Here is a 24,822-nt window from a genome sequence, read left to right as displayed (position 1 = left end):
GTTCTTCTATGGCTCAGTAAAACTCCATTGTGTATATAGACCATAGTTTCTAGCAGCGTCTTTTTTCAGGTTCAGAATAAACAGTCCAGCACCCCATCCAGCACTTCGTCATGTCTTCTTGTTCTCGTCTAATCTGGATGAGTCTTTCTCCATTTTTTATAACCATCATAATATTGAAGAGTACTGGCCAACAGTTTTGTAGAATGTCTCCCTCTTTGGGTTTGTCTGATGTTTTATGGTAAGAATTGGCTTATGCTTTTGGGCAGGAATACCCCTGAACAAACATCACCTCCAAACACAATGATGTTGTGATGTTGTGCTTCTTAACATACATTAGTGGGTATGTGACATCTATGTCTCATAGTTGATCTAACTTTTGATCACTTAGTTAAGGTGGTGTCTCCCAATTCTTTTTCACTTTAAAGTTATTATTTTCCCATTTGGAATTAGTAAGTATCTTGAGGGGAGATACTTTAAGATTTTGCAAATACCTTATTTCTCATAATACTTTTCCCCAAAATTTTAGGTTATTTGAATGATTCTTTTTTTAAAAAATATTTTTTAGTTGTTGATGGACCTTTATTTTGTTTATTTGTATGTGGTGCTGAGAATCGAACTCAGTGCCTCACACATGCTAGGCAAGTGCTTTACCACTGAGCCACAACCTCAGCCCCTGAATGATTCTTTTCTACACTAGTTATTACTTGATGTTTGTCCAAATGCTGATTTAATTTATTTCTATCATTTCTTTCATATTATTAGAATCTACTGTAAGAAATAACTATTGATATAATAACCATTTATTCAGTTATTATATCAATATGTGCTCATGCATTTTTAGTTTTTTCAGTGGATTATAATGCATTATTATAATTATTTTATTGTTCAAATCATTCCAAATCCATATATATATATATGTATATGGATTTGGAATGATTTGAACAATAAAATAATTATATATATATATATATATATATATATATATATATAAATTATATGTATATATATATATATTATATATATATTTAGTTTTTATTCTCATTTGTTGTATATGACAGTAGAATGCATTACAATTCATATTACACATATAGAGCACAATTTTTCATATTTCTGGTTATATACAAGGTATATTCACACCATTCATGTCTTCATATATATATACTTAGGGTAATGATGTCCATCTCATTCCAACATATTTTTTTACCCCCATGCTCCCTCTCTTCCCCTCCCACCCCTTTGCCCTATCTAGAGTTCGTCTAATCCTTCCATGTTCCCTCTCCCAACCCTATTATGAATCAGCCTCCTTATATCAGAGAAAACCTTTGTTTTGGGGGGATTGGCAAACTTCATGTAGCATTATATTCTCCAGCTCCATCCATTTACCTGCAAATGCCATGATTTTATTCTCTTTTATTGCTGAGTAAAATAGTCCACTGTGTATATATACCACATTTTTTTTTATCCATTCATCTACTGAAGAGCATCTAGTTTGGTTCCACAGTTTAGCTGTTGTGAATTGTGCTGCTATAAACATTGATATGGCTGTGTCCCTGTAGTATGCTGTTTTTAAGTCCTTTGGGTATAGACCAAGGAGTGGGATAGCTGGCTCAAATAGTGGTTTCATTTCTAGTTTTCCAAGAATTCTCCATATTGCTTTCCATATTGGCTGCACCAATTTGCAGTCCCACCACCAATGTTTGAGTGTGTCCTTTCCCCTACATCCTTGCCAACATTTATTGTTGTTTGTATTCTTAATGGCTGCCATTCTGACTGAAGTGAGATAAAATCTTAGATAGTTTTGGTTTGCATTTCCCTAATTGCTAGAGATATTGAACATTTTTTTCATATATTTGTTGATTGATTGTATATCATCTTCTGAGAGGTGCCTGTTCAGTTCCTTGGCCCATTTATTGATTGGGCTATTTGTCTTTTTGGTGGTTAGCTTTTTTAGTTCTTTGTATACCCTACCGATTAGTGCTGTATTTGATGTGGGAGTGGTAAAAATTTGCTCCCAAGATGTAGGCTCTCAACCCAGTGTGAGACCACATCTCAAGATGTGGTCCTGGGGATTGAACTCAGGGCCTTGCACATGCTAGGCAAGCACTCCATCATTGAGCTATACTCCAGTTCTTTTATATTTTTTGAGAGAGGGTCTTAACTAAGTTGCCCAGACTGGCCATGAACTTGTGATCTTCCTGACCTTCTTCCTGAGTTGTGGGAATTCCAGGTGTGTGATGCCATGCCAGTCTCCTCATTGTTTTTTAAAAAAATTTTTTTTAGTTGTAGATGGACACAAAACCTTTATTTTATTTATTTGTTTTTATGTGGTGCTGAAGATCGAACCCAGAGCATTGCACATGATAGACAAGCCACAACCCCAGCCCCTCCCCATTGTTTTTTTTAAATATATATATTTTAAATTATATGTAGACACAATATCTTTATTTTCTGTGATGCCGAGGATCGAACCCAGTGCCCCATGCATGCTAGGTGAGTGTTCTACCTCTGAGCCACAACCCCAGCCCTCCCCATTGTTTTTTAAAAAGCATTTTATTACTCTTGGCTATCACAGACATGCCAAGCTCATTGTACTCCAACCCTAGGACCAATTTTTCCAAAGAGCCTTTCTCTTTTTATTGGAGATTGATATTGAGGAACAAAATCTGGGTGCTGGGTGTGCTTATTTCTACTGGCATGCCATTGCTTCTGGGCCCCACAGCTGACAGAGCTGGGAAGTGTGTGTGTGTGTGAATATGCACACCTTTGAGAAGCCTTTCTCTCTCCCTATCTGTGAATATTTATTTACCTATTAAATCATGTTTATCCTGATAACTTCCTCCACCACTGGTTTTCTTCTCAATTTCTCCCTTCCTTATTTGCGGCTCCTTTCTCCAACAATGAGAAACATTGCTTTCATAATCTCTATGAGAAACAACTTCACCAGCTAGATTATATAGTGTTTTGAGGAAGTCCATGTTGTCTTTTTTTTAATTTAAATTTAAAAATATATTTGTTTATTTATTTATTTTTTTGGTACCAGGGATTGAACCCAGGGGTACTTTACCACTGAGCCACATGCCACAACCCCAACCCTTTTCATATTTTATTTAGACACAGGGTCTCACCGAGTTGCTTAGGGTCTTGCAAAATTGCTGAGGCTGGCTTTGAACTCACAAACCTCCTACCTCAGTCTCTTGAGCTACGGGGATTACAGGTGTGCACCACTGCCCTCAGTGTCCATGTTGTCTTTAACCTCATAGTATATAGTAAAAATATTGTTTTCTAAAATGCTAAGCTTTGATTTTTATTCCATATACCTTCTGGTGTGACTTTGTTATTCAGTTATAATACAGTTGGGTTTGTCCTTATACTATTTGTGTTCTATTTTGGGTTTCCACAACACATAGAGGTTGATTTCTAATGTATATTTGTGAGGCATGTGAAGCATTACTGTCATTCTAGGAGTCAGACTATTTGAGAAGGCATAACCAGAGAATCCATTGCACCCCTTCTTCCCTGCAGTACATTTCATTCCCCCAGTCTTTTCACCCCATTCCCACTATCCCCTGGAGACAACCAACTTGTTTAGTTTCTAGTTTATTCTCCTAGATTTCTTTCTGCACAAATAAATAGATACATGTTTTCTTACAGAGATTACGTTTCAATGTCTTTGTGGTACTGGGCCATTTGAATATTGTTTGATGATTTTCTCTTTGAAGGGCACTTGTTCATAATTGGTCTGACATTAGGCTAATGTATTAGAAAGCTAGTGAAGCTATTATTTTCTTTCTGGGAAATATTTGTGGGATTTTTTTGAGGGGGGTTACTGGGGTCTGAACCTAGAAGCTTAACCACTGAGCCACATCCCCAGCCCCCCTTTTTTATAATATTTATTTTTGAGTTGGACACAATAGTTTTATTTTTTGTTTATTTTTATGTGGTGCTGAGGATTGAACCCAGGGCCTCAAACGTGCTAGGCAAGCACTCCACCTCTGAGCCACAACCCCAGCCCCCTTTTTGTTTTTTACTTCTTTGAGACAGGATCTCGCTAAATTTCTTAGGGTCTTGCCAAATTATTGAGGCTGGCTTTGGACTTGTGATCCTCTTGCCTAAGCCTCCCGGAGCTGCTGGGGTTACAGGTGTGCACCACTGTGCCTAGCTGTGGGATATTTTTCTGGAACAAAGGTGACAACACGAATGTTAATGGACTGATTAACACTGAAGTGTTTTTCAATAGAATCTGTCTGAACAAAAATAACATAAAACAGCCAGTAATGTTTTTCAATTTTTCTTTAACACATAGCTATTTTTGCAAGATGTTTAAATTTTTTTCTTTTCTCCTCAAAATTGGATTTTGAAGGGACTGAAGCTTTAGCTCCATGGTAAAGCATGTGCTTAACATTCAGGAAGCTTTGGGTTTATCTCCAGCACCCTTTTTCCTCAAAAGGATTTGAATTATTCAAAAAGGATTTCAGGCACCAATTAGAGCTATTAGATTGCTACCTATGTTTTTTATTAGTTATTATTATTTTTCTTCTGGAGGTCTTTCAGCCTAGCTGTTTTTTTTTTTTTTTTTTTTTTTTTTAAATACACAAAGCCAAACAAAGCATTTTCCATGTCTGCTTAAGAGTGCTGTGGTATATTTCATTATGCACTTTTTTTCTTTCCAAATACTCTACAGGCATTTGGGCAGTCCTTCTCCATCCATCGTAAAGTCGCTGAGGATGGAGAGACTCGGGAGGAAACGCTTCTGCAGGAGTCTGCATCGAAGGAAGCTTACTATCTGGGCAAGATCTTGGAGATGCAGAATGAACTGAAACAAAGCCGGGCTGTGGTCACTAATGTCCAAGCAGAAAATGAGAGGCTCACGGCCGTTGTGCAGGATCTGAAGGAGGTAAACAAGTAAACCCTGCAATACTTGTGTGGGAGAGAGAAACAATACAAAATGCTCTCTGAGAGATGAATAAAACCTTTGCTTCCATCCAAGGAGCTGTGTTAAGCAAGAAGCACGTAATACTGATGCTAGCAGTTTTCCTGCCTTTTTAGCAAAATGGCAGCTTGCTCTGAGACGAGATTTCCTCGTTTTTATTGTTTTTTAAGAATTAAAAATTTTATGGGTTAGGAATGGCCTTGACAGTTTTGCCAAGGTGTGTTTAAAAAATATAGTGACCTTAGCACTTCCTCCCTTCATTGCCTGTTTTAATACAATGTGGAGAAGAATGGTGGGCTGTAATCCTCTGCAGCAGTGTGAACTGAAAACGACAGCAGTGTTAACCCAAGATGCTCCTCACTGGGGAATGAGATCCCAGGGGAGTATTCTGAGTGCCATGGAGTCTCGTAATACAGAACCCCAATCCATTTTACTGGTTGTAAGGAAGGTAGCAAATGATAGCCAGTATGAATTAGATTGGGGGATCTCCATCAGACCCTGAGCCTCCACCAAACTACCCTCATCATCCTTTGCAAGGCAACATCACACACCATATCCTTTTGAGACTTCTAGGGTCATTCTTTAGTGCTGGATAGCATGGGGACAGAAATAACCAAATGCAGCTTTATCCATTAAACCCCGTAAGGCCATTTTGGGAAACTTCATATTCTATCACTCCATTTTCATCAATTTAGGTTACTTTTTATTAACATGTATTAATTGTACATATTAATGGGGCTCAGTGTGATATTTCAACACATGCAGACAGCATGCACATCTGGAATCAGTAGAAGAGGTGCAGATGTCTTTTAGAACCCCACACCCATGCAGCAATTATTGACGTGCAGCTGCTAGGTCCACAACCAACTGGGTTCCTTAATTGAACATCTTTGTAATAGAATATGCATTTCTAACATGTTCCCAGGTGATGCTGTGGAAGCATTTTAAGATCCACTGATTCAGACTTTTTGGTCTGCCCAAAGCTGAAGAAGGGAGGACCAGAAGGATCACAATTTGGATAATTGCTGAGCACCATGATCTCCTGAATGAATTCCTTGACAACACTTAGGTTTCTGTGCATTTGGGGGAATTGGTGTGCAGTAAGAGAATAGCTTGGTACATACATTTTTTTTTAATCTAAAGCAGCTCAAGGCAATTTAGGCTATGAATATATTCATTCAGATTTGTCAGGTAATTGAAAGAAAAAAATAAAAAACTTGTTAGTTTCCTGGTTTCCTAAGTGTTTGTTGATGTTCTGACAGGCTGAAATCTAGTGGCATTACTGTATCTCTAGGGCCTACTGTTTTTCATCAGGCTTCAAGTTGTTTTGATGCCCTTAACAACATTATTATTAGCATTTAGAGCAGAACATGTATTATAAAAGGAGAATAGAAATAAATTATATGTATTTTTAGTTAACTCATAACATACCTTTTGGGGGCATACTGGAGATTGAACTCAGGGCTCTCAACCACTGAACCCCATCTCCAGCCCTATTTTGTATTTTATTTAGAGACAGAGTCTCACTGAGTTGCTTATCACCTCGCCTTTGCTGAGGCTGGCTTTGAACTTGCAATTGGCTGCCTCACTCAGCTTCCCACGCCGCTGAGATTATAAGTGTGCATAACATACTTTTGATGGTTGATATTAAATTGAAATCTCAGACTTGTTTTTGTTGTAGGATCAACTTAATTTATTTTTTGTACTCACTGATACATAGTGATTGGAAGAGACATCAATAAGTTAGAAAAATTATGCATCATAGACTGTGAGAAATATGTAAGGACAACCAAAGCTTAGTAAATCATCAGCTTGACAGATGTTGTGTGAATTTAATAATTAATGAAAGCATGTGTATTTACTTAAAGGGCTCATCTCTTTCTTTCAGTAGGATCATTGGTATTGGCAAAGGTGAGTTTCTGAAGTTGTGTGCAGTATGTTAGCGTTACACATATATGCATGTGTGTATGTGTATGTAATTCCCAGGTCAATTTGTCTTGCATATATAGTAGTTATAGGAAAGTATAGAGGTCAAATGGAAAAACTGCCTAATTAAGTATTAGGAAATCAGTTTTCTCAGTTCTGCTAAAAGTTTTATATTCCTGATATTGGTAAAATTTGTTTTAAGGTTATATTGGCATAGAGTAAGTCCATAATAAGCATATGCTATTATCATTAATAATTTTCTACACCCCTATAAAAGTCCATGAAGATATCACTCATTATGTAGATCTGTGTTCTTAGGTTAAAGAAATACTAGATAAATGTCTCTGAACTTACCACCATGGAAATCCTTTCTATTGTGGTTCAGGTTGGGCAGTAGGATTACAATATGCTTTTCTTTCTGCCTTGGCCTCAGGACTATGTTTAACTGTTAAAAACTAACTTAGATTTTCATATAATTCCTCTCAATTTTTAAGACATTTGACATTTTATCAGCCTTACTATAAGCATGTCTTTAATGGTAGATAATATTTAAAATTATAGGTAAATAATATTTAAAATTATAGGTACTATAAATAAAAAAATATCCAAATCAAAGTATCAAATTAGAAGTTAATCTTAAACAAGTTAGAAGTTAATTTTATAAAATCAGTAATAGACAGTGGGGGGAAAATCCCTGTGTTCTCTTCAGTAGCAACACTTAGGTGAAAACATAAAGCGATAGATTACTCTAGTTCCTAAACAGAGGTTACTGAAACAGGTTTGGATTTCATTTTTCTACCTTCAGTGTATTAGGTCTAAGAGAGATAACCGAAGTAGGTTTATTTGGACAGTGTTAATTAAACAATTTCTTTGTACCAAATTTAACTAAAATCCACACTGATGAAACCATATAGTAGGATAATTAAACCTTTAATATTACCTACTGCTTGCTTAGTAAGGTTTGTCAGAATTTACTGTAATATTTATAAAGCAAACAAAGCATTTGGATCAGTATTTCTAAACAGAATTGGTGTGTCACATAGATAGACCTCTTAGGTGGAATGCAGCAGATTGGAGTTAAACAATGAATAATTGGTCCAGGGGTATAACTCAGGGGTGGAGTGCTTGCCTAGCATGTGTGAGGTCCTCTGTTCAGCCCTGGCAGAGCAAAAACCAACCAACAAACAGATAAACAAAAAACTTATTAAGTCAAAAGTAAGATTCAGCCTGTACTTTAAAGTAACTTTGTTGATCACTGGACACTGTTCTGAATTCTATACTTATGTTTGAGCATATTATCCCATTTTACTAAAATGGGAAATGGGACATGTGAATTCAAGAGACATTTAGATATGTGTCCAATGTACTTGCACTAAGTGACAAGCCAGAATCAAAAAAAAACTGGCTCTGATCTATACGCCTTGTCATGGTAGCTGCCAAAAGCACGTCAGCCTCTTCTGAATCTTGGCTCAAACTAATTAAATTCTTGAAGAATGTATCGAGAATTAGCACAATAGCTTCTGTGGTCTTACTGTGTCTCCTTCAGATTCACGTGTTGAAACTTCATCAGTGATGCGGTAGTACTAAGAGGTGATGAAATCATGAGAAGAGTGCACTCATAATGGGATTAGCACTTATAAAAAAGGTGGGGAACTAGGTAGGCTCTTTGGCCCTTCTGCCATGTGAGGACACAGCATTCCTCCCTTCCAGAGGATGCAGCAATAAAGCACCATCTTGGGAGTCAAGACTGGGTCCTCCCGAGACACCACAGCTTCTGGTGCTTTGACCTCAGATGTCTGGCCTCAGGTACTGTGAGAAATGAGTTTCTGTTCTTTAGAAATTACCCAGCCTTAGGTATTTTGTTTTAGCAGCAAGAATAGACCAAGACAAGAGCTAATTTTTTTTTTTTTTTTTTTTTTTGCAGTACTGGGCTAAGAACTTAGGTCTTCTTGCATATTAGACAAATGCTCTACACTGAGCTATATTTCTTAGCCCTTTATTTCATTTCATTTTTTGAGGTAAAGTCTAAGTCACCCACATTGGCCTTGAATTTGTAATCCTTCTGCTTCATGCTCCCAAGTAGCTAGAATTATAGGCATATACTACATGCTTGGCTTGACAATAATTTAATTTGTAATCCCATTTTAGTGAGATATGACTTTTAAATTTTAAAAGATGCTTACTCCATATGATTTTTTAAAGTTTTTTTTTAAACAGATGCAACATTTTTTATACCTTTATTTTATTGACCCATTTTTATGTGGTGCTGAGGATCAAACCCAGTGCCTCACACATGCTAGGCAAATGATACCACAACCCCAGCCCCTTACTCCATATGATTTAAAAAAAATTTTTTTTTTAGTTGTAGTTGGACATAATACCTTTATTTTATTTATTCATTTTTATGTGGTGCTGAGGATTGAACCCAGTGCCTCATATGTGTTAGGTGAGTACTCTACCATTGAGCCACAACCCCAGCCCCAGTCCATATGATTTTTACCACATTTGAAAGTCCAATTTTTCTCTCAGTGGAGTAAAAAAATCAAATTTCATAATATGCCAGTGACCCAATTTCCAGAAATTCATTATATGAACATTTTGAAAGTATATCTCTTCTACCACAAGGAACTCATATTCATAAAATCCTAGGGTGGGAAGGAACTGCAGTGGTTATTTAGTAAATACTTCTCCCAGAACAATAATATTTCTTTAACATCCCTAAATGGCCATGTATTATTCGGACTCTTCCATAATTATGGCAAAGAGAAACTGTGAGCCCCTTTCAAAGAAGGGACTATATTTTGTCTATCATTTACCTTGGTATCCCCAACATCAAGGCTAACCAAAATCAGATATTAGAGATTAAAATTTAAAAATAATTTTTATTGAATCAAATTGAATTAAACAAAACTGAAAGAACATGTTTTAGAAGTTAGCCATCCCTGTGTGAATTTTAGCTGTACCAGTGGCCAAGTATGTGATATTGGGCAAGTTACATTTGTTCTCTGTGTTAGTCAGCATTCTATTACTGTGACAAATACCTGAGATGAAAAACTTGTAAAACAAAAAAGTTTATTTTGGCTCACAGTTTTGGAAATTATAGTCCATGATCAAGTGACTCTGTTGCTTCAAGTGAGGCAGCACATCATGGTAGTGAATGAATAGCAGAGCAGAACCTTTCCTCTTGACTGGGACTCAAAAACAGTAGGAAACTAAGGGGCTAGGCTTTTCTTCTACCCCCTTCAAGGACATGCCCCCAATGACTGGAAGGTGTCCCACTAGGCCCCTTAAAGTCTCTACTACCTCCCAAGAGCACCAAGCTGGAGACCAAGAGTTTATTTACCATGTGGGTTGTTGGGGGACACTTACCTAAACTGTAGTATTCTTTAAGCTTTAGTTTCCTTACTTACAACATGTAGATGGCAATGCTAGCTTGAAAGTCCTGGGTGAGAAGACCGGTGCTATGACCATGCTCATGCACTGTTCATGGACTTGGGCTGTAGCTCAGTGGTAGAGTTTTGCCTGGCATGTGGAAAGCCTTGGGTTCATCACCAGCACCACAATCAATCAGTAAATAAAAATTTAAAAAATAATAAAATAAATTACTGTTCATTCCCTGTCTTCTGCCTTCTTTCCAAGGCTGCCTGTCCCGTTGTGTGGCAGCACTAATTATTAAACTGCTTCTTTTTGTTAAGGGAAAATTGGTCTCTGTACTTCTCACCAGCTGGCCATATTTCTAGCCTCTGGCACTACAGAGAATATTTGTTGTGGTTGTTGTTTTCTATTTCACTTGACAATTTTAGGCCATGCTCGGCAATTTCAAATATTTGGAAAGAGCTGTCTCGTCATTTCTCTTTCAGACTAAACATATCTAGATCCATTATTAGTGCTTCCCCATGTGGCAGGTTTCAGGATGCCTTAGCATCCTGGTTTTCAGACAGACATGCAGTGTCTCTTTGAAACATGTGCCTGATTTAAAAGAAAAACAAAACAAACCAAAAAAATGACATCATGCGCTGTCTTTCCACCTGGTGGAAATCCTTGAGAATTTGAGCTCTTGGACCTAAGTGTTGAGCTTCTCTTTAGACCTTCATCTTGGGTTTTTAATCTTTTTGGATCTTCAGCTTTGCAGTCCTACATTTATTCATTCATTCCACATCTTTGGTGCCTGTGGTGAAGCCAGACGCCATTTAGATGCTTTTGAGAGCCTACAAGCTCTTCCCTGTCGCCACAGTTTTGTCTTTTCAGGAATGTCATAAAAATGTCATCTTCTGGTATGTAATCTTTTGAAAATGGGTCCTTCCTGTCAGCATCATGCCCTTGAGATTCATTTAAATCGTTGCCTCCATTAAGTCCGGTCCTTTTTACTGCTGGGTGGCATTCCACTGTGTTTGTTTAATTGATTCACCTATGGAGGGACATGTGGGTTATTTTCAGATTTTTGTGGTGATAAGTAGCACTTCTGTATGCGTTCATGTACATTTATGTTTTTGAGTGAGCATAAGTGTTCATTTTTCCAGGGTAACTACTTAGAGAGTGGTTGCGCTAGGTTATAATGGTAAGGTGTGTTTAGCTTTTCCAGCGTGGCTGTACCATTTCGTACTCCCCCTAGCATTGCATGAGAGTTTTTGTTGCCCAGATTTCATCCTTTTCAACACTCAGTATTGTCAGTATTTTCTAATTATTATTACTCTGGTAGGCATGTAGTGGTATCTCATTGTGGTTTCGATTTGCATTTTCACAATGGATAATAATATTGAATATTTCTTGGGCTTCTTTGCTTTCTACATATTCTCTTTGGTAAGTGTCTGTTCAGGCTTTTGCCCATTTTTTTTTTAATGATGATTGAGAGAGAGAGAGAGAGAGAGAGAGAGAGAATTTTTAATATTTATTTTTTAGTTTTCGGCGGACACAACATCTTTGTTTGTATGTGGTGCTGAGGATCGAACCTGGGCCGCACGCATGCCAGGCGAGCGTGCTACCGCTTGAGCCATATCCCAGCCCTGCTTTTGCCCATTTTTAATTTAGTTGTTTCTTTTCCTATGGAAATGTTGAGAATTCTTTATATATTCTAGATACAAGTTTTTTGTCAGATGTGATTTGCAAATATTTTTCTCCCAGTATGAAGCTTATCTTCTCATTTTCTTAAAAGCATCTCCTGCCGTGTATTAGTCTGTTCTTCATTACTGTAACAAAATGCCAGAGGCAGGCTACTTTTTAAATAAAAGAGTTTTTTTTAACTATAGTTCTAGAGACTCAAGGGCATGGTACTGGCACCACTCAGCTCTGGTGAGGACTTCCTGGCAGATGACAGGAACACCTGCAAGAGGGAGAGATTATATTACCTAACAAGAAGCCAGAAAGCTTGGAGTCCCACAGTCCCTTCTGAGGGTATAACTCTAGCTAGCCTAAGGATCTTCCACTAGACCCTTCAATATTGGCACACAAAGAAAAAAATTTTCATTGTGATTAAATCTAGTGTATACAACAAAACAAACTTATTTTGAGGGCTAGGGATGTAGTTCAGTGGCCGAGCACTTGCCTAGCATGTCCAAGTCCCTGGGTTCAATATGCAGCACTGAAAACAAAAAGCTTCTTGCATGTTATGCTATTGATGTCAGATTTAAGAATCCTTCTCAATCTCCAAGTCATGAAGATTTTCTCCTAAATTTTCATTTAAAGCCTTGTAGTATTAAATGTAGATCTATGATCTACTTAGGGTTAATTTTTATATAAAGTATGAGGTTCACATTAAAGTTCATTTTGTGGGGGAGCATATGTATGTCCAATTTTTTCCAGAAACCATTAGTTGAAAAACTACCTTTTCTCTGTTGAATTGCCTTGGCATCTTTGTCAAGATGGACTAGCCATGTCTATGGGGGTATTTTTCTGGACTTTGTGTTCTTTTATATTGATCTATGCACCTATCCCTTCACCAACACCACACTGGCATGATGAATTAAAAGAGGAAATAGGAAGCCAGATCCTGCAGGGCCTTACATACTGTTGACAGGGGTTTGGTTTTTACTTTGCACGATTACTAGAAGGTGTTGAGCACAGGAGGGACAGGACTGTTGGGGCAAGGATACAGGTGGGAATTATCACAGATGACCCATCTGTGATATGAGAAGATGGTGATTTGGGCCACAGGGACAGGAGGAGGTGGGGAACAGGAGTCATATTTTGAACATCTTTTGAGAATAGAGTCAGCATGATTTTCTAATGGGTTGGATGGACAGAACCAGAGGTAGGGAGGAAAAAAAAATAGCTCTAGTCCAAGGTTTTTAGTTTGGCTAACTTAAAAAATGGAATCATCATCAATTGAGGTGGGGAAGTCTTCAGCTAGAACAAGTTTTATGAGGAAAATCAGAAGCTCAGTTTTGAGCATGTAAAGTTTTCAATTTCTACTAGGTCTTCAGGTGTAGATGTGGATGGGTAGTGGGAGAGAAGGACCTAGAATTCAGAGAGAGGCCGAGGGGTACAGTTGTAAATTTTGGAGTTGTCAGCAGACAGATGCTATTTAAAGTCATGGCATTGGTGAGATCATTAAAGAGAGAGGTATAGATAGAAAAGAGAAAGGGCCCAAGCACTGAGCTCTGGGCCACCTCACATCAAGAGGTGGGGGACCAGAAGGGAAACCAGCAAAAGGAACTAAAAATCAATAGTAAGTGAGGTAGAGAGTGATGGAGAGAGACTGGCTCCTGCCAGCCCAGTCAAGAGAGCCGCTGCCCACAGGGAGAACAAGATGAGGAACTGGAGTTGACCTTGATTTAGCAGCATGTCACTGGTTACCCGTGAGAGAATTTCTCCAGGATGGTGGGAACAAAAGCCTGATTAGAGTGGACTTCAAGGAAATAAAAGGTGAGGAACTGGAAACAGAATAGAAACAATGTTTTCATTGGTGTTTGTAAAGAGGATGAAAGAAATGAGGAGGTGCCAGGAGATGGAATGGGCTCACGGGCAAGTTGGTTCTTGTTCTGTTTTGAGAGGGAAGTAGTAGCAGCATATGTGAATGCTGATAGGAGCAACCCACTGAGAGGGAAACTTTAAGGCTGTACCAGGAAAAGGGAAGAATGCGAGGAGGAATTGATTTCCTTAGGCAAAGGAGAGGTATGGAATCTGGTACAAAAGTGAAGGGATTAGCCAGACGAGTGATGCACGCACCTGTAATCCATCTCATCTGGTCTGGAGGATGAGGCAGGAAGATTGCCAGTTTAAGGCCAGCTGCAGCAATTTATGGAGGCCCTAAGCAACTTAGTGATACCCTGCCTCAAAATTTAAAAAAAAAGTAGGTGGGGAGGTCTCTGGGGATGTGGCTCAGTGTGGTGAAGCATGTCTGGGTTCAATCCCCAGTACCCTCCCCCACCAAAAAAAAAAAAAAAAAGTGGTGGTACTACTTTTGGAGGTCAGCAAGGACATCTCACCTATGGCAATATCTGGGAAAGCAGAATATGTGGATACAGAGGCTGGTCCACGCATAGACGTAGAAGAAGAGAGTCTGTAAGTCATCTTCCACTGGCCTCAGTCACCTCACTGAAGTGGGAGGACAGATCCGTAGTTGAGAGGAAAGCTGGGGAGGTGTTGGGACTTGTAAGGAGAAGTGGGCTATTGCGACCTGGAGAGTGGGTCACTAAGGTCTCTGCACGGGAAAGACACTAGTAAGAGAAGATCTGTCAAGAAAAGGAACTGCAGGAATGAGGTCATCTATATGCATTGTGCCAGTTTTCTGTCACTGTTACAAACACCTGAAGTCATCAGAGAGATTACCTCTGACTTCAGAGAGGAGGTTTATTTTGGCTCACAGTTTTGAAGGTTCTAGTCCATGACTAGGTGGACATATTGCTCTTAGGGCTCTGGGGGAGGCATAGCACATCATAGCAGAAGTGCACAGTGAAGCAAAAACCCTTCCCTCATGGCCAGGAAATTAAGTGAAGGAAAGAGGAAGAGAACAGTGTCTCATAGCCCCCAGTGAGGGCACACCCTTAAGGTCCGAAAACCTCCCACAAGCCTCCACCTCCTAAATGTCATCCCGCCTCCCAGTAGCAGCAAGTTGGGAACTCAAGGGACAGCTAAGATCCATACAGGAGTGTGCATATTGAGATTGCCCAGAATTAAGACCAGAAATTCTGGAGATGATGCAGGGAAATGAGTGGATGTTTGGTGGGACTGAAGACCTGGTTGAGCAGCAAGGCTAGGTAGCGGATGATATGATCTGATGCCACGAGAGTTAAAGCACAAGTGTTTCAGGGAGAGTGAGGGAGAATATCAGAGAAGAGCCACATGGGGTAAAAAGGGCAGCACTCCTGCCTCCAGCTCCTGCGGTAGGGGGACTTCAGGAATAAAATGGTCAGCACTTGGGAGGGATGTGAGGGAAACAGCATCCCTGGGGAGACTCAGGTTTCCATTAGAGGAAGGCGAGGTACACATCCTGCAGATCTGTGAAGTCATCGCATTGCCTGCTGTAATCCCATATACCCAGAGAGCTGTGAGTATTGATCAGCCATAAAATGCAGACATCATTATAAGGAGCATGCACATTCAGTTTCTCTAATAATAAGGATTGGAAATGCTTTTTCCAGTTATTTGGAAAGTTGGTTATTATAGGTGTCAATGAGACATAATACAACAGCTTTTTAATAGTTCTCAAAATGATGTCTTCTGATCTTCATTCAAACATTTTTTTTTAGCATTTTGAGGTTATTATAGGGCAGTAATAAGGACTTGCATCTTCATGATCCCAAATATTTTGGGGGAAAACTTTAAAAACTTAAGCATATTTAAAAATTCCCAAAATCCAGGTATTGAATATGATTTGCACATAGATTCAAAATAGTATCATTATTGTTTGTGACTGTTTTATCTCTACATTAGACAATGAGAAGGGGCCATAGACTTCTGGCCTGATATGACAGTTATATCAACTTCCTGTGTGATAGCTAGTCATTAAACCAGTGCCAAATGGAGAATTAAGTGGAAAACTGCCAGGAAGGGTCAAGCTGTAGTTAGAAATAGTGAGACTGCGCTGCTCAGGACATGCTGTAGAAAGGGAAGCCCTGAAGCTGACACAGGCTAAAAAAAAAAAATCTGTTTTTAAATAATCTTGCACTGCCTCTTTACTTTATTCAAGGTTATTAAGTTTTTTTTTTAATTTTTAATATTTTTTAGTTGTCAATGGACTTTTATTTTACTTATTTATATGCAGTGCTGAGAATCGAACCCAGTGCCTCACACATGCTATGCACTCTGCCACTGAGCTACAACCCCAGCCCATGATTAAGTTTTTATTAATTATCATTCACCATTTACGAATAAAGAACAGTAAGAGGCTGCCCACCCTTTGAACTATAGAATGGGTACGGTGCATACTCAGCATATACATGAGCATTTATTTCCTCCCCTCCCTCTCTCCCTTCCCTTCCCTTTCTTATCTTTTGAACAGGGTCATTTCTACCTCTTGGAACATAAGAATAAAGATCCATGCACAATCCATTTAGCACACATTGATTGTTGGACTAAAAATAGCTTGATTCTGTTTCAAACTTTTTCTCCCACCCGAGGCTCAGATTTTGTTCCCTGCACGGCCTGAGCAGAAGGAGAAGGAATGTGATCAGCATTTTAGCTGGAATGCTTAGTGGACAATTTAATCTTTTTTTTTTTTTTTTAAACATCTTGACCTCTATCTCCAAAGAACATCCCAATTGGCAGGTCCAGGCTGATTAAGATTCTGTCCAGGCATTTAATTCTCCAAAGGGAATTTATAGCTTAATCTCACAATCAAGGATACCCGAAGCCACTCAGGACTTAATTTCTTGAAGGTTATGGGAAGCTTATACTTGAGTAACCTAAGGAGTGAGCTGGGTTGTCATAATGAATTTTTACATACATCTCAGGCTATAATATTTCAAAAATAAACCCTGTGGCCTGAATCATACTAGATGTATTAATAGAAACTTTAACTTTGAATTTGAATTAAAATACTGTGCATCCCAGAAGAAAATCTGCATATTGATTACCTACTTAGCTGGCTTATATATCACTTGTTCAATAACATTAAAAGTGCTTATTTTTAAAAGATATTTTTATTAGTTATAGATGGACACAATGCCTTTATTTCATTTATTTTTTATGTGGTGCTGAGAATTGAACCCAGTGCCTCACACATGCTAGATAAGCACTCCACAACCCCAGCCCTAAAAGTGCTTATTTAGAAATAGCTTCCTGAGAGGGTTTTAGTTTTACTAAAATAATTTTTCAAAGAGTAGAATTTTAACCATACATCTCTTCTGAGGCTATCACACATTATAAAGACCTAGTCTGTGTCAGATTATAGGAATCTAGAATATCAAAATAAATTTCCTAGTACCTAAGTATTTTGGTATACAGTGTACCTCTACAGTTGTTTTTAGACATGAATATTAATAGATTGACACTATTTAAGCAAAATTATTACAGTGTATTAATATAGAACATATAAGAGAATATCTGTCTTAAACACTAGGTAAATGTTTGCTACTGGTATGAAGAGGTGGTCAGCAAGCTTTTTCTGAATAACTAATTGAAAAGTTAAAATAAAAGATATAAAGCCAACCCAAAGGCCTATTGTTCTTTCTGATATGCGGATGCTAACACAAAATAAGGGGTTTGGGTGGGAGAATAGAAGTTCATTGGATTGGACAACAGGAAATGAAGAGAAAGGAGGGGGGATGGGAATAGGAAAGACCATAGAATAATTCAGGCATAACTTTCCTATGTTCATATATGACCAGTGTAACTCCATATCATATACCACTGCAAGAATGGGAAGTTATGCCCCATGTGTGTATAATAATATACAGTAGAGTGTAAAATACACTCTACTGTCATGTATATCTAAAAAATAACAATAATAACAACAACAAAAGAAAGACATAAAAGAATGTAACAGGCTATTGGGGAGGCTGAGGCATGAGGATCGTAATTGAAGGCCAGACTCAGCAACTTAGTGAGACCCTGTTTCAAAATAAAAAATAAAAAGACTGGGGATGTAGCTCAGTGTAGAGTGCCCCTATTTTAGATTCCTAGTACATCCCCCCACAGACATGCATGTGACACATAAACATACCTGCAAAACAAAAACAAACAACACCTATGAGAGCTGGGCATGGTGGCTCATGCCTGCAATCCCAGCAGCTAGGGAGGCTGAGGCAGGAGGATTGCAAATTCGAAACCAGCCTTAGCAACTTAGTGAGGCCCTAAGCAACTTTGTGAGACCCTGCCTCAAAATAAAAAATAAAAAGGGCTAGAGATGTGGTTCAGTGGTTAAGTACCCCTGGGTTCAATCCTCGGTACAAAAAAAAAAAAAGAAAAAAGATAATTCTAACTAACTTCTTTACCCCAACAATTAATAATAATGAAACTTGAGTCTTACGAGTAATAAAATTATTGCATTGTTATTTGAATCACTCTCACTAGTAGTGCTTGCCAATAAATAATTTACAACCTTTCTTTGGATTGTCATTTTTTTTTAATTTTTTTTATTTGCCAATGGACCTTTATTTACTTACTTACTTATTTATTTACTTATTTATACATACGCAGTGCTGAGGATTGAACCCAGGGCTTCTATACATACCAGGCAAGTGTTCTACCACTGAGCTGCAACCCCAGCCCTGCATTGTCATCTCTTTAAGGAGCATTTTTGGACATTTTCCTCCTAACTTTTCCTGTCAAATAAATGAAGACTGAGATACAGTTTGAGCTTGAGAAGACCACAAACCATTATAATATCTAAGAAAGTTCTGGCTTCTCAAAGTATCCATTTTGACCTGTTTGGAACTGTATTAGTTTCGCATGGCTGGTGTAACAAAGGACTACAAATTTTGTGGCTTAAATACAACCCAAACTTCTCTCTTAAATGCTGGAGGCCAGAGTCTGCAGTTTGCTGGTTTAAAATCCAGGTGCTGGTAGGGCTAAACGCCCTCTGGAGGTGCTAGGGAAGTGTACACAGCCTTTCCAACTCTCAGTGTATTCATTGCCACTTCTCTGTCATCCAGAGCCAGCCAGCAGCACGGTGTCTTGTCTCCACATCACACTGCCTTCTTCTGAATCAAGCACCCCTCTGCTCCCCTCTTAGAGGTACACTGTGATTACACTTAGAGCCTACTCAGCTAATCCAGGAAAATTTCTCCATCTCAAATTCCTTAGTTACATCTACAAAGTTTCTGTTACCACCTAAGGTAACATTCACAGGTTCCAGGGATTAGGACCTGAATATCTTTGGGGGCCATTATTTGGTCCTCCACAGGGGTTATACCATCTCCCATTGGACATGCATATTCTATATCAATTTTTAAAAAAGTTTCAAAAAAGAGGAATAAGAAATAATATATAACTTTGTCTAAAACTCAATTCTTTATCATATCTCAATCTATATGGGGCATGTGTTATTAGGACAAAGAGAGAAGATATATTAAAAGTTGATTGGATTCAGAAGAGAAGAATTGGCGATGCCCATCTCATTGCGGTGTACTCACCCATTCATTTATTTTGTATTACCCTTTCTGCCTGGGGCCAGTCAGCAGAGAAGGGCAATGAGTCACTCCAAGGTCAGACAGTGTTATTACCCTCTTATTGTGATGGACAAATCCACCATTAAGCTTCAGATTGAGAGAAATACTATTGAGTTGGCAAATGCTTTCCATGTGTACGTGCAGAGAGTCATATGTAACCACAAGTTTCCAGACTCTGGCAAAGAGAGATGGAAACTCTGTATATTTTAATTTTCTGTAAAATGTCTCCTTCAGGAATGACCATCCGGTTAAGCACCTACTCTGCAAATACTGTGCCAGACATTGCTGGAAATACCAGAATGTGCAAGGCATTGTCCACCTATATTACACTGTTCAGGAAATAAAATGAATATACAATTCGTTCTGATATGGGAAGGCACTTCTCTGCCAGAGTGCTGCTCCCTCCGGGGCAATTGCCAAAATCAGAGCAGGAAGTACTTGGCTGGTATCCTCCAAGTACACACCTGAATTAATGTCCTATGGGAAACATCCAGGTGTACATCACTCAGCTCTCTAGTCTGAGAGAAATCTCTTTAATGACTTCACACCAGGTTCTTTGTTTATTCTGTGCATATCTTAGATGACCTTGAAATTGATTGGTTGTTAGCAATCTGTCCCTATTCCTATCTGAAATGAGTAGAAGTCAGGGTTATTGCTATGGTTCAAATGTGTTCCCCCAAAATTCAGATGTTGGAAACTTTATCTCCAAGTTTCGGTGTTGGCAGTATTTGGAGGTGGGGCTTCTGGGAGGAAATTAGAGTTAGATGCAGCCATGAGGATAGAGCCGCATGATAAGATTAGTTGTTTTATAATAGGAAGAAAGATCCGAGCGGGCGTGTGATGCCTTCCACTATGTTGTGACGCAGCATAGAGGCCCTCCCCAGATGCTGGTCCATGCTCTTGGACTTCCTGGCTTCCAGAAGAAATCAATTTATCTTCTATATAAATTATCTGTCTTGGTATTCTGTTATAGTAGTGTGAAACAGACTAAGATAGTGAAGAAGGCTGAGTTCCTATGAAGAATTCCTACGAAGTGTAATTACACTGTTGGTGCTTTGCTGTAACTGCTTTTGGAGATGGACTTACCCACACAATATACCAAATTGCAAGCTAAAAATGGTCTGATTTGTCCAATTCTTAGGCCTGAGGACCCCTGTTCTTTTTTTTTTTTTTTTTTTTTTGGTACTTGGGGTTAAACCACTGAGCCACATCCCCAGCCCTTTTAAAAAAAATTTATTAGAGACAGGGTCTTACTGAGTTACTAAGTGCCTAACTAAGTTGCTGAGACTGGCCTGGAACTCTCCATCCTCCTGCCTCAGCCCCCTGAGCTGCTGGGATTACAGGTGTGCGCCACCGCGCCTGGCACTTTATTTCTTTTCACATCCAAGAATAACTCTATACACAGTTAATGAATAATTAAAACATTTTTTTTGGTCTGAGTTGTTTTCTCCATAATTTCCTTTTAATTAAATTTATTCCTTCCTTAAGGACACTTGTGTTTCTAAGAGAACGTCCACATTATTCTGTCTTTACTGTGTGATTTTCTATCCACATGTCTGCTTTTTTTAAAGTTCTGTTCTGTCTTATTCCTGTCCTGTTCTGTTATTCTTTCTACCCACTCTTATGCCTATTTAATTATTACCACACAATAATATATGTAAAGTTTACAAATACTATTTTCCCTTATTTTATTCCTTATGTTTCAATTACTTTGGAGGCTCTTCATTCATCTCTGAATGGTCTAGTTCACTTTTTAGATTATCAATGTTATGCATATATTCTTTCTTTTTTCTTGTACTGAGAATTGAATGCAGGGGAGCTTAACCACCTGAGCCATGTCCCCAGCTGCCCTGCACCCCTTTTTTTGAGACAAGGGTCTCACTAAGTTGCATGGAGCCTTGCTAAAGATGCTAAGGCTGTCTTTGAATTCTCAATCCTGTCTCAGCCTCCTGAGCTGCTGGGATTACGGGCACCACCATGCCTGGCATATATGTGTTTCTTAATAGAGCAGTTTAGAAGACTTATTCAGCCTTCATTTTTGTTTTAAAGTGCTAATTTTAGTATCTCTTCTAAGAGTGACTTTATGAAATCATTAGTTCAGTTGACTCTAGGCAAGAAGAATAATTCTTTATCAACTATTATAATATTAATTTTCATAGATATTCTCTTAAAATGAAATACAGAGAGCAATTATTTTTGCAACCACATATGGGGAAAATCAATATTAGGCTTCTTTAGTATTTGAAATAGAGAGATAATAATACCCAAATATTTCAGTATAATTTTTTTCTGCAAAATATTTTCTCAGTGTGACAAAGCTCTGCTTGAGGACCATTTGACCCTATGTCTCTTTGCCAGAAGATAAGATGACCTCCCTCATCCAATCAAATTTTCCCAGAAGGCTTTTCATCCTTTTAATGAAGAATGTCAGCCTTGCCACCTAATTGCTGGTACCTAAAATATCTGCATCTCCTTCAGTCTGCGACACAGGATAGTTGAGGCTGTCATCAGAGAATTACCTCCAATTCCCCTGTTATTTCAGCCCTGTCCAACATAGGTACCCAAAGGTTATCAAGTATAATGCAGTGCCTCAACTCCTATTTTTTCTTAAGTTTTGGTTTTCACTTGATGTAGGATATTAGAAAGCTGTGCACTCTTGTGAACAGTATGATGTGACTTAAAATACATACTCTGGCAGGGCACAGTGATGCACACTTGTAATCCTGACTACTCACGGGGCTGAGGCAGGAGGATCATAAGTTTGAGGTCAGCCTGGGCAATTTAGCAGAATCTGTCTCAAAATAAAAAATAAAAGGGGCTGGGGATATGGCTCAGTGATAGGTGCCACTGGGTTCAATCCCAGTTTCACCAAAAAACCCCCCAAAACCAAAACACCCACTGCACTTTAAAGTCAGATAAGACCTGAATTCAAATTGGGTCCCCACCACTTACTTTCAATGAATCTTGTCTAGATCTTATAATCTCTCTAGGCCTTAGTTTTTTCATCTGTACATTGGTGATAAAAACAATAGCTAATGCCTTTCTCTTGAATATCTTATATCACTTTTAATCAGATAATTAGTATTGTATTTTCCATTTTTACTTATTTGCTAGGAATCAAAGAACTCTATTTTTTCTCTTTCCACATTTTAAATTGGTGCATTAAAGTTGTACATAATGATGGAATTTGTTGTCACATAGTCATACATGGCACACATAAAAAAAAAAATAATTTGGCAAATATCACTCTCAGCACTTTCTCCTCTCTCCCTTCTTCATAAACTGGGTCCCTTTCCTCTACTAATCTCCCTTTGATTTTCATGAGATTCTCCCTGCTCTACTTTCTTTTCCTTTTTCCTCTCTAGCCTCCACATATGAGAAAACACAATGACCTTCTGAGTTTGGCTTATTTCATTTAACATTATAGTCTCTAGTTCTATTCATTTTCCTGCAAATGACATAATTTCATTTTTCTGTATGGTTGAAAGAAATTCCATTGTGTATATCTATAGTGCATTTCAAAGAACTCAATTTAAAGCTCAGTTCAAATAACTACTTGAGGCCTGGTCAGGCTATTTGATGTTATTTGATGTGTGAGCTATTTGCCCAGGTGAGCAATCAATATATCACCTAAGATTACGTGATTTTCCTAAGGCAAAATTGAATTATTGGTTTATGATCTTATCTGGCCTGGGCAAAGTTTCCATGGAACAAACAACTAAGTCATATTGATACAGGGGAATCTCCATTTTCAGACGTCAAATCTACATCATAGTTCTCAAGGATATTTGTTCTTTTATTTTAAAAGTTTACTATTTTATCTTAACTGCTTTATCACGTATACCTATTTTATTATAAGTGGCCTCAAATATCTTAAACATGTACAGCATAAATAATAGTAATGTATATCAATCATAATTTAGTCAGCTATTTTGCCACTGTGACTAAATGACCCAACAAGCCCAATTGTAGAAGAGAAAAAGTTTATTTCAGGGCTCACAGTTTCAGAGGTCTCCATCCATAGACAGTCAGTTCCATTCCTCAGGGTTTGAAGTGAGGCAGAACATCATGGTGGAAGAGTGTGGCAGAGGAAAGCAGCTCACATCGTGATCAGAAAGAAGAAGAAGAAGAGAGAGAGAGAGAGAGAGAGAGAGAGAGAGAGAGACTCCACTCTCCAGATACAAACTATATACCCCATAGCCATGCCCCCAATGATCCACTTCCTCCAGCCACACCTGACTGCCTCAAGTTACCACTCAGTTAATCCCTATGGGGATTATTTCACTGATTGGGGTTAAGATTCTCAAAACACAATCATTTCCCCTCTGAACCCTCTTGCATTGTCTCACACACGAGCTTTAAGGGGACATCCAAACCATAACACTAATATAGTCCAAATTATCAGCAGGAACAAGGAATACATAGTGGTCAAAGCATAGGATCTGGCCCTTAACAAATAACTTACCTCTCCCTGCCTCTATTTCTTCATCTGTTAGATGAGAATAATATGGAATATAGTGTTACTTTGAAGATGAGCTAATGCAAGGCTCTTACAGTGGTTAGTAGGATAAGTGCCCAATAAACGGATATTTAAGAAGAGAATGAAATCACAACATGGAGCCATTTGCATTTTTAAGGACTTGAGTGTTGGGTTGAAGCAAGGTTGACATCTGAAAAGAAAAAGCAACCCTTAGCTTTTCTTATCAAGAAACTTGAATTTTAGAGAGAGAAGATGGGAGGGGAGGGGAGGGGAGGGGGGATAGTAGAGGATAGGAAAGGTAGCAGAATATAGCAGTCACTAGTATGGCAATATGTAAAAACGTGGATGTGTAACCGATGTGATTCTGCAATCTGTATACGGGGTAAAAATGGGAGTTCATAACCCACTTGAATCAAATGTATGAAATATGATATGTCAAGAGCTTTGTAATGTTTTGAACAACCAATAATAAAAAATAAATAAATAAATAAAAAGAAACTTGAATTATAGTAGATAAATTGTTCCTTGTTTTATTATAGTTCCTGTTAAGTTTAAGAATTGCTTAAAGAATGTCATAAAGCCCTAATTTGGCTAAATGCTCTTGGGAAGATCTAATTCCAGAGTTCATTCTCTAGTTCTGGGGACAGACATGAGAATCACTAGACTAAAGTCTTCAAACAAGGACATGTGTGGATCAGGCATCGATGCTTCCTGTTCCCTCTTGAGGAGAGGATACGTACAGACTCACCCTCTGAGGGGCAAATGTCGAAAAGGAATGTTAAGAATTCCCAGTAAGCTGATTTTATTTTTAAGTAAGAAAGGAAAATTATTAAGTGTTGCCTAGGTTGACTTTCTAGTATTAAAAAAAAGGTGGGGGAAGGGTGTTTAGACAGAAAAACAACTGTGCATTGGCCTCCAGAGATTTAAGGTGATACCTT

The 24,822-nt window shown here is 38.3% G+C and overlaps 1 protein-coding gene across 4 annotated transcripts in view; it reads left to right on the top strand.

Annotated features, from left to right (window-relative positions):
* The window catches only part of Bicd1 (BICD cargo adaptor 1), a 223,939-nt gene that overhangs the window by 93,371 nt on the left and 105,746 nt on the right, over positions 1–24,822 (top strand). For 3 of the 4 annotated variants that reach the window (XM_027934095.3, XM_071609201.1, XM_027934099.3), the window contains exon 2: positions 4,682–4,894. In XM_027934095.3, the coding sequence (XP_027789896.1) occupies positions 4,682–4,894 (213 nt within the window). Of the gene's footprint in view, positions 1–4,681; positions 4,895–5,855; positions 5,929–24,822 lie in introns of those variants that run through there. The other variant, XM_071609202.1, reaches the window with a different exon arrangement.

This window comes from Marmota flaviventris, chromosome 3, assembly GCF_047511675.1.
Source record: "Marmota flaviventris isolate mMarFla1 chromosome 3, mMarFla1.hap1, whole genome shotgun sequence".
In the NCBI taxonomy this organism is placed as follows: domain Eukaryota; kingdom Metazoa; phylum Chordata; class Mammalia; order Rodentia; family Sciuridae; genus Marmota; species Marmota flaviventris.
This window is presented reverse-complemented; position numbering and strand designations above follow the sequence as displayed.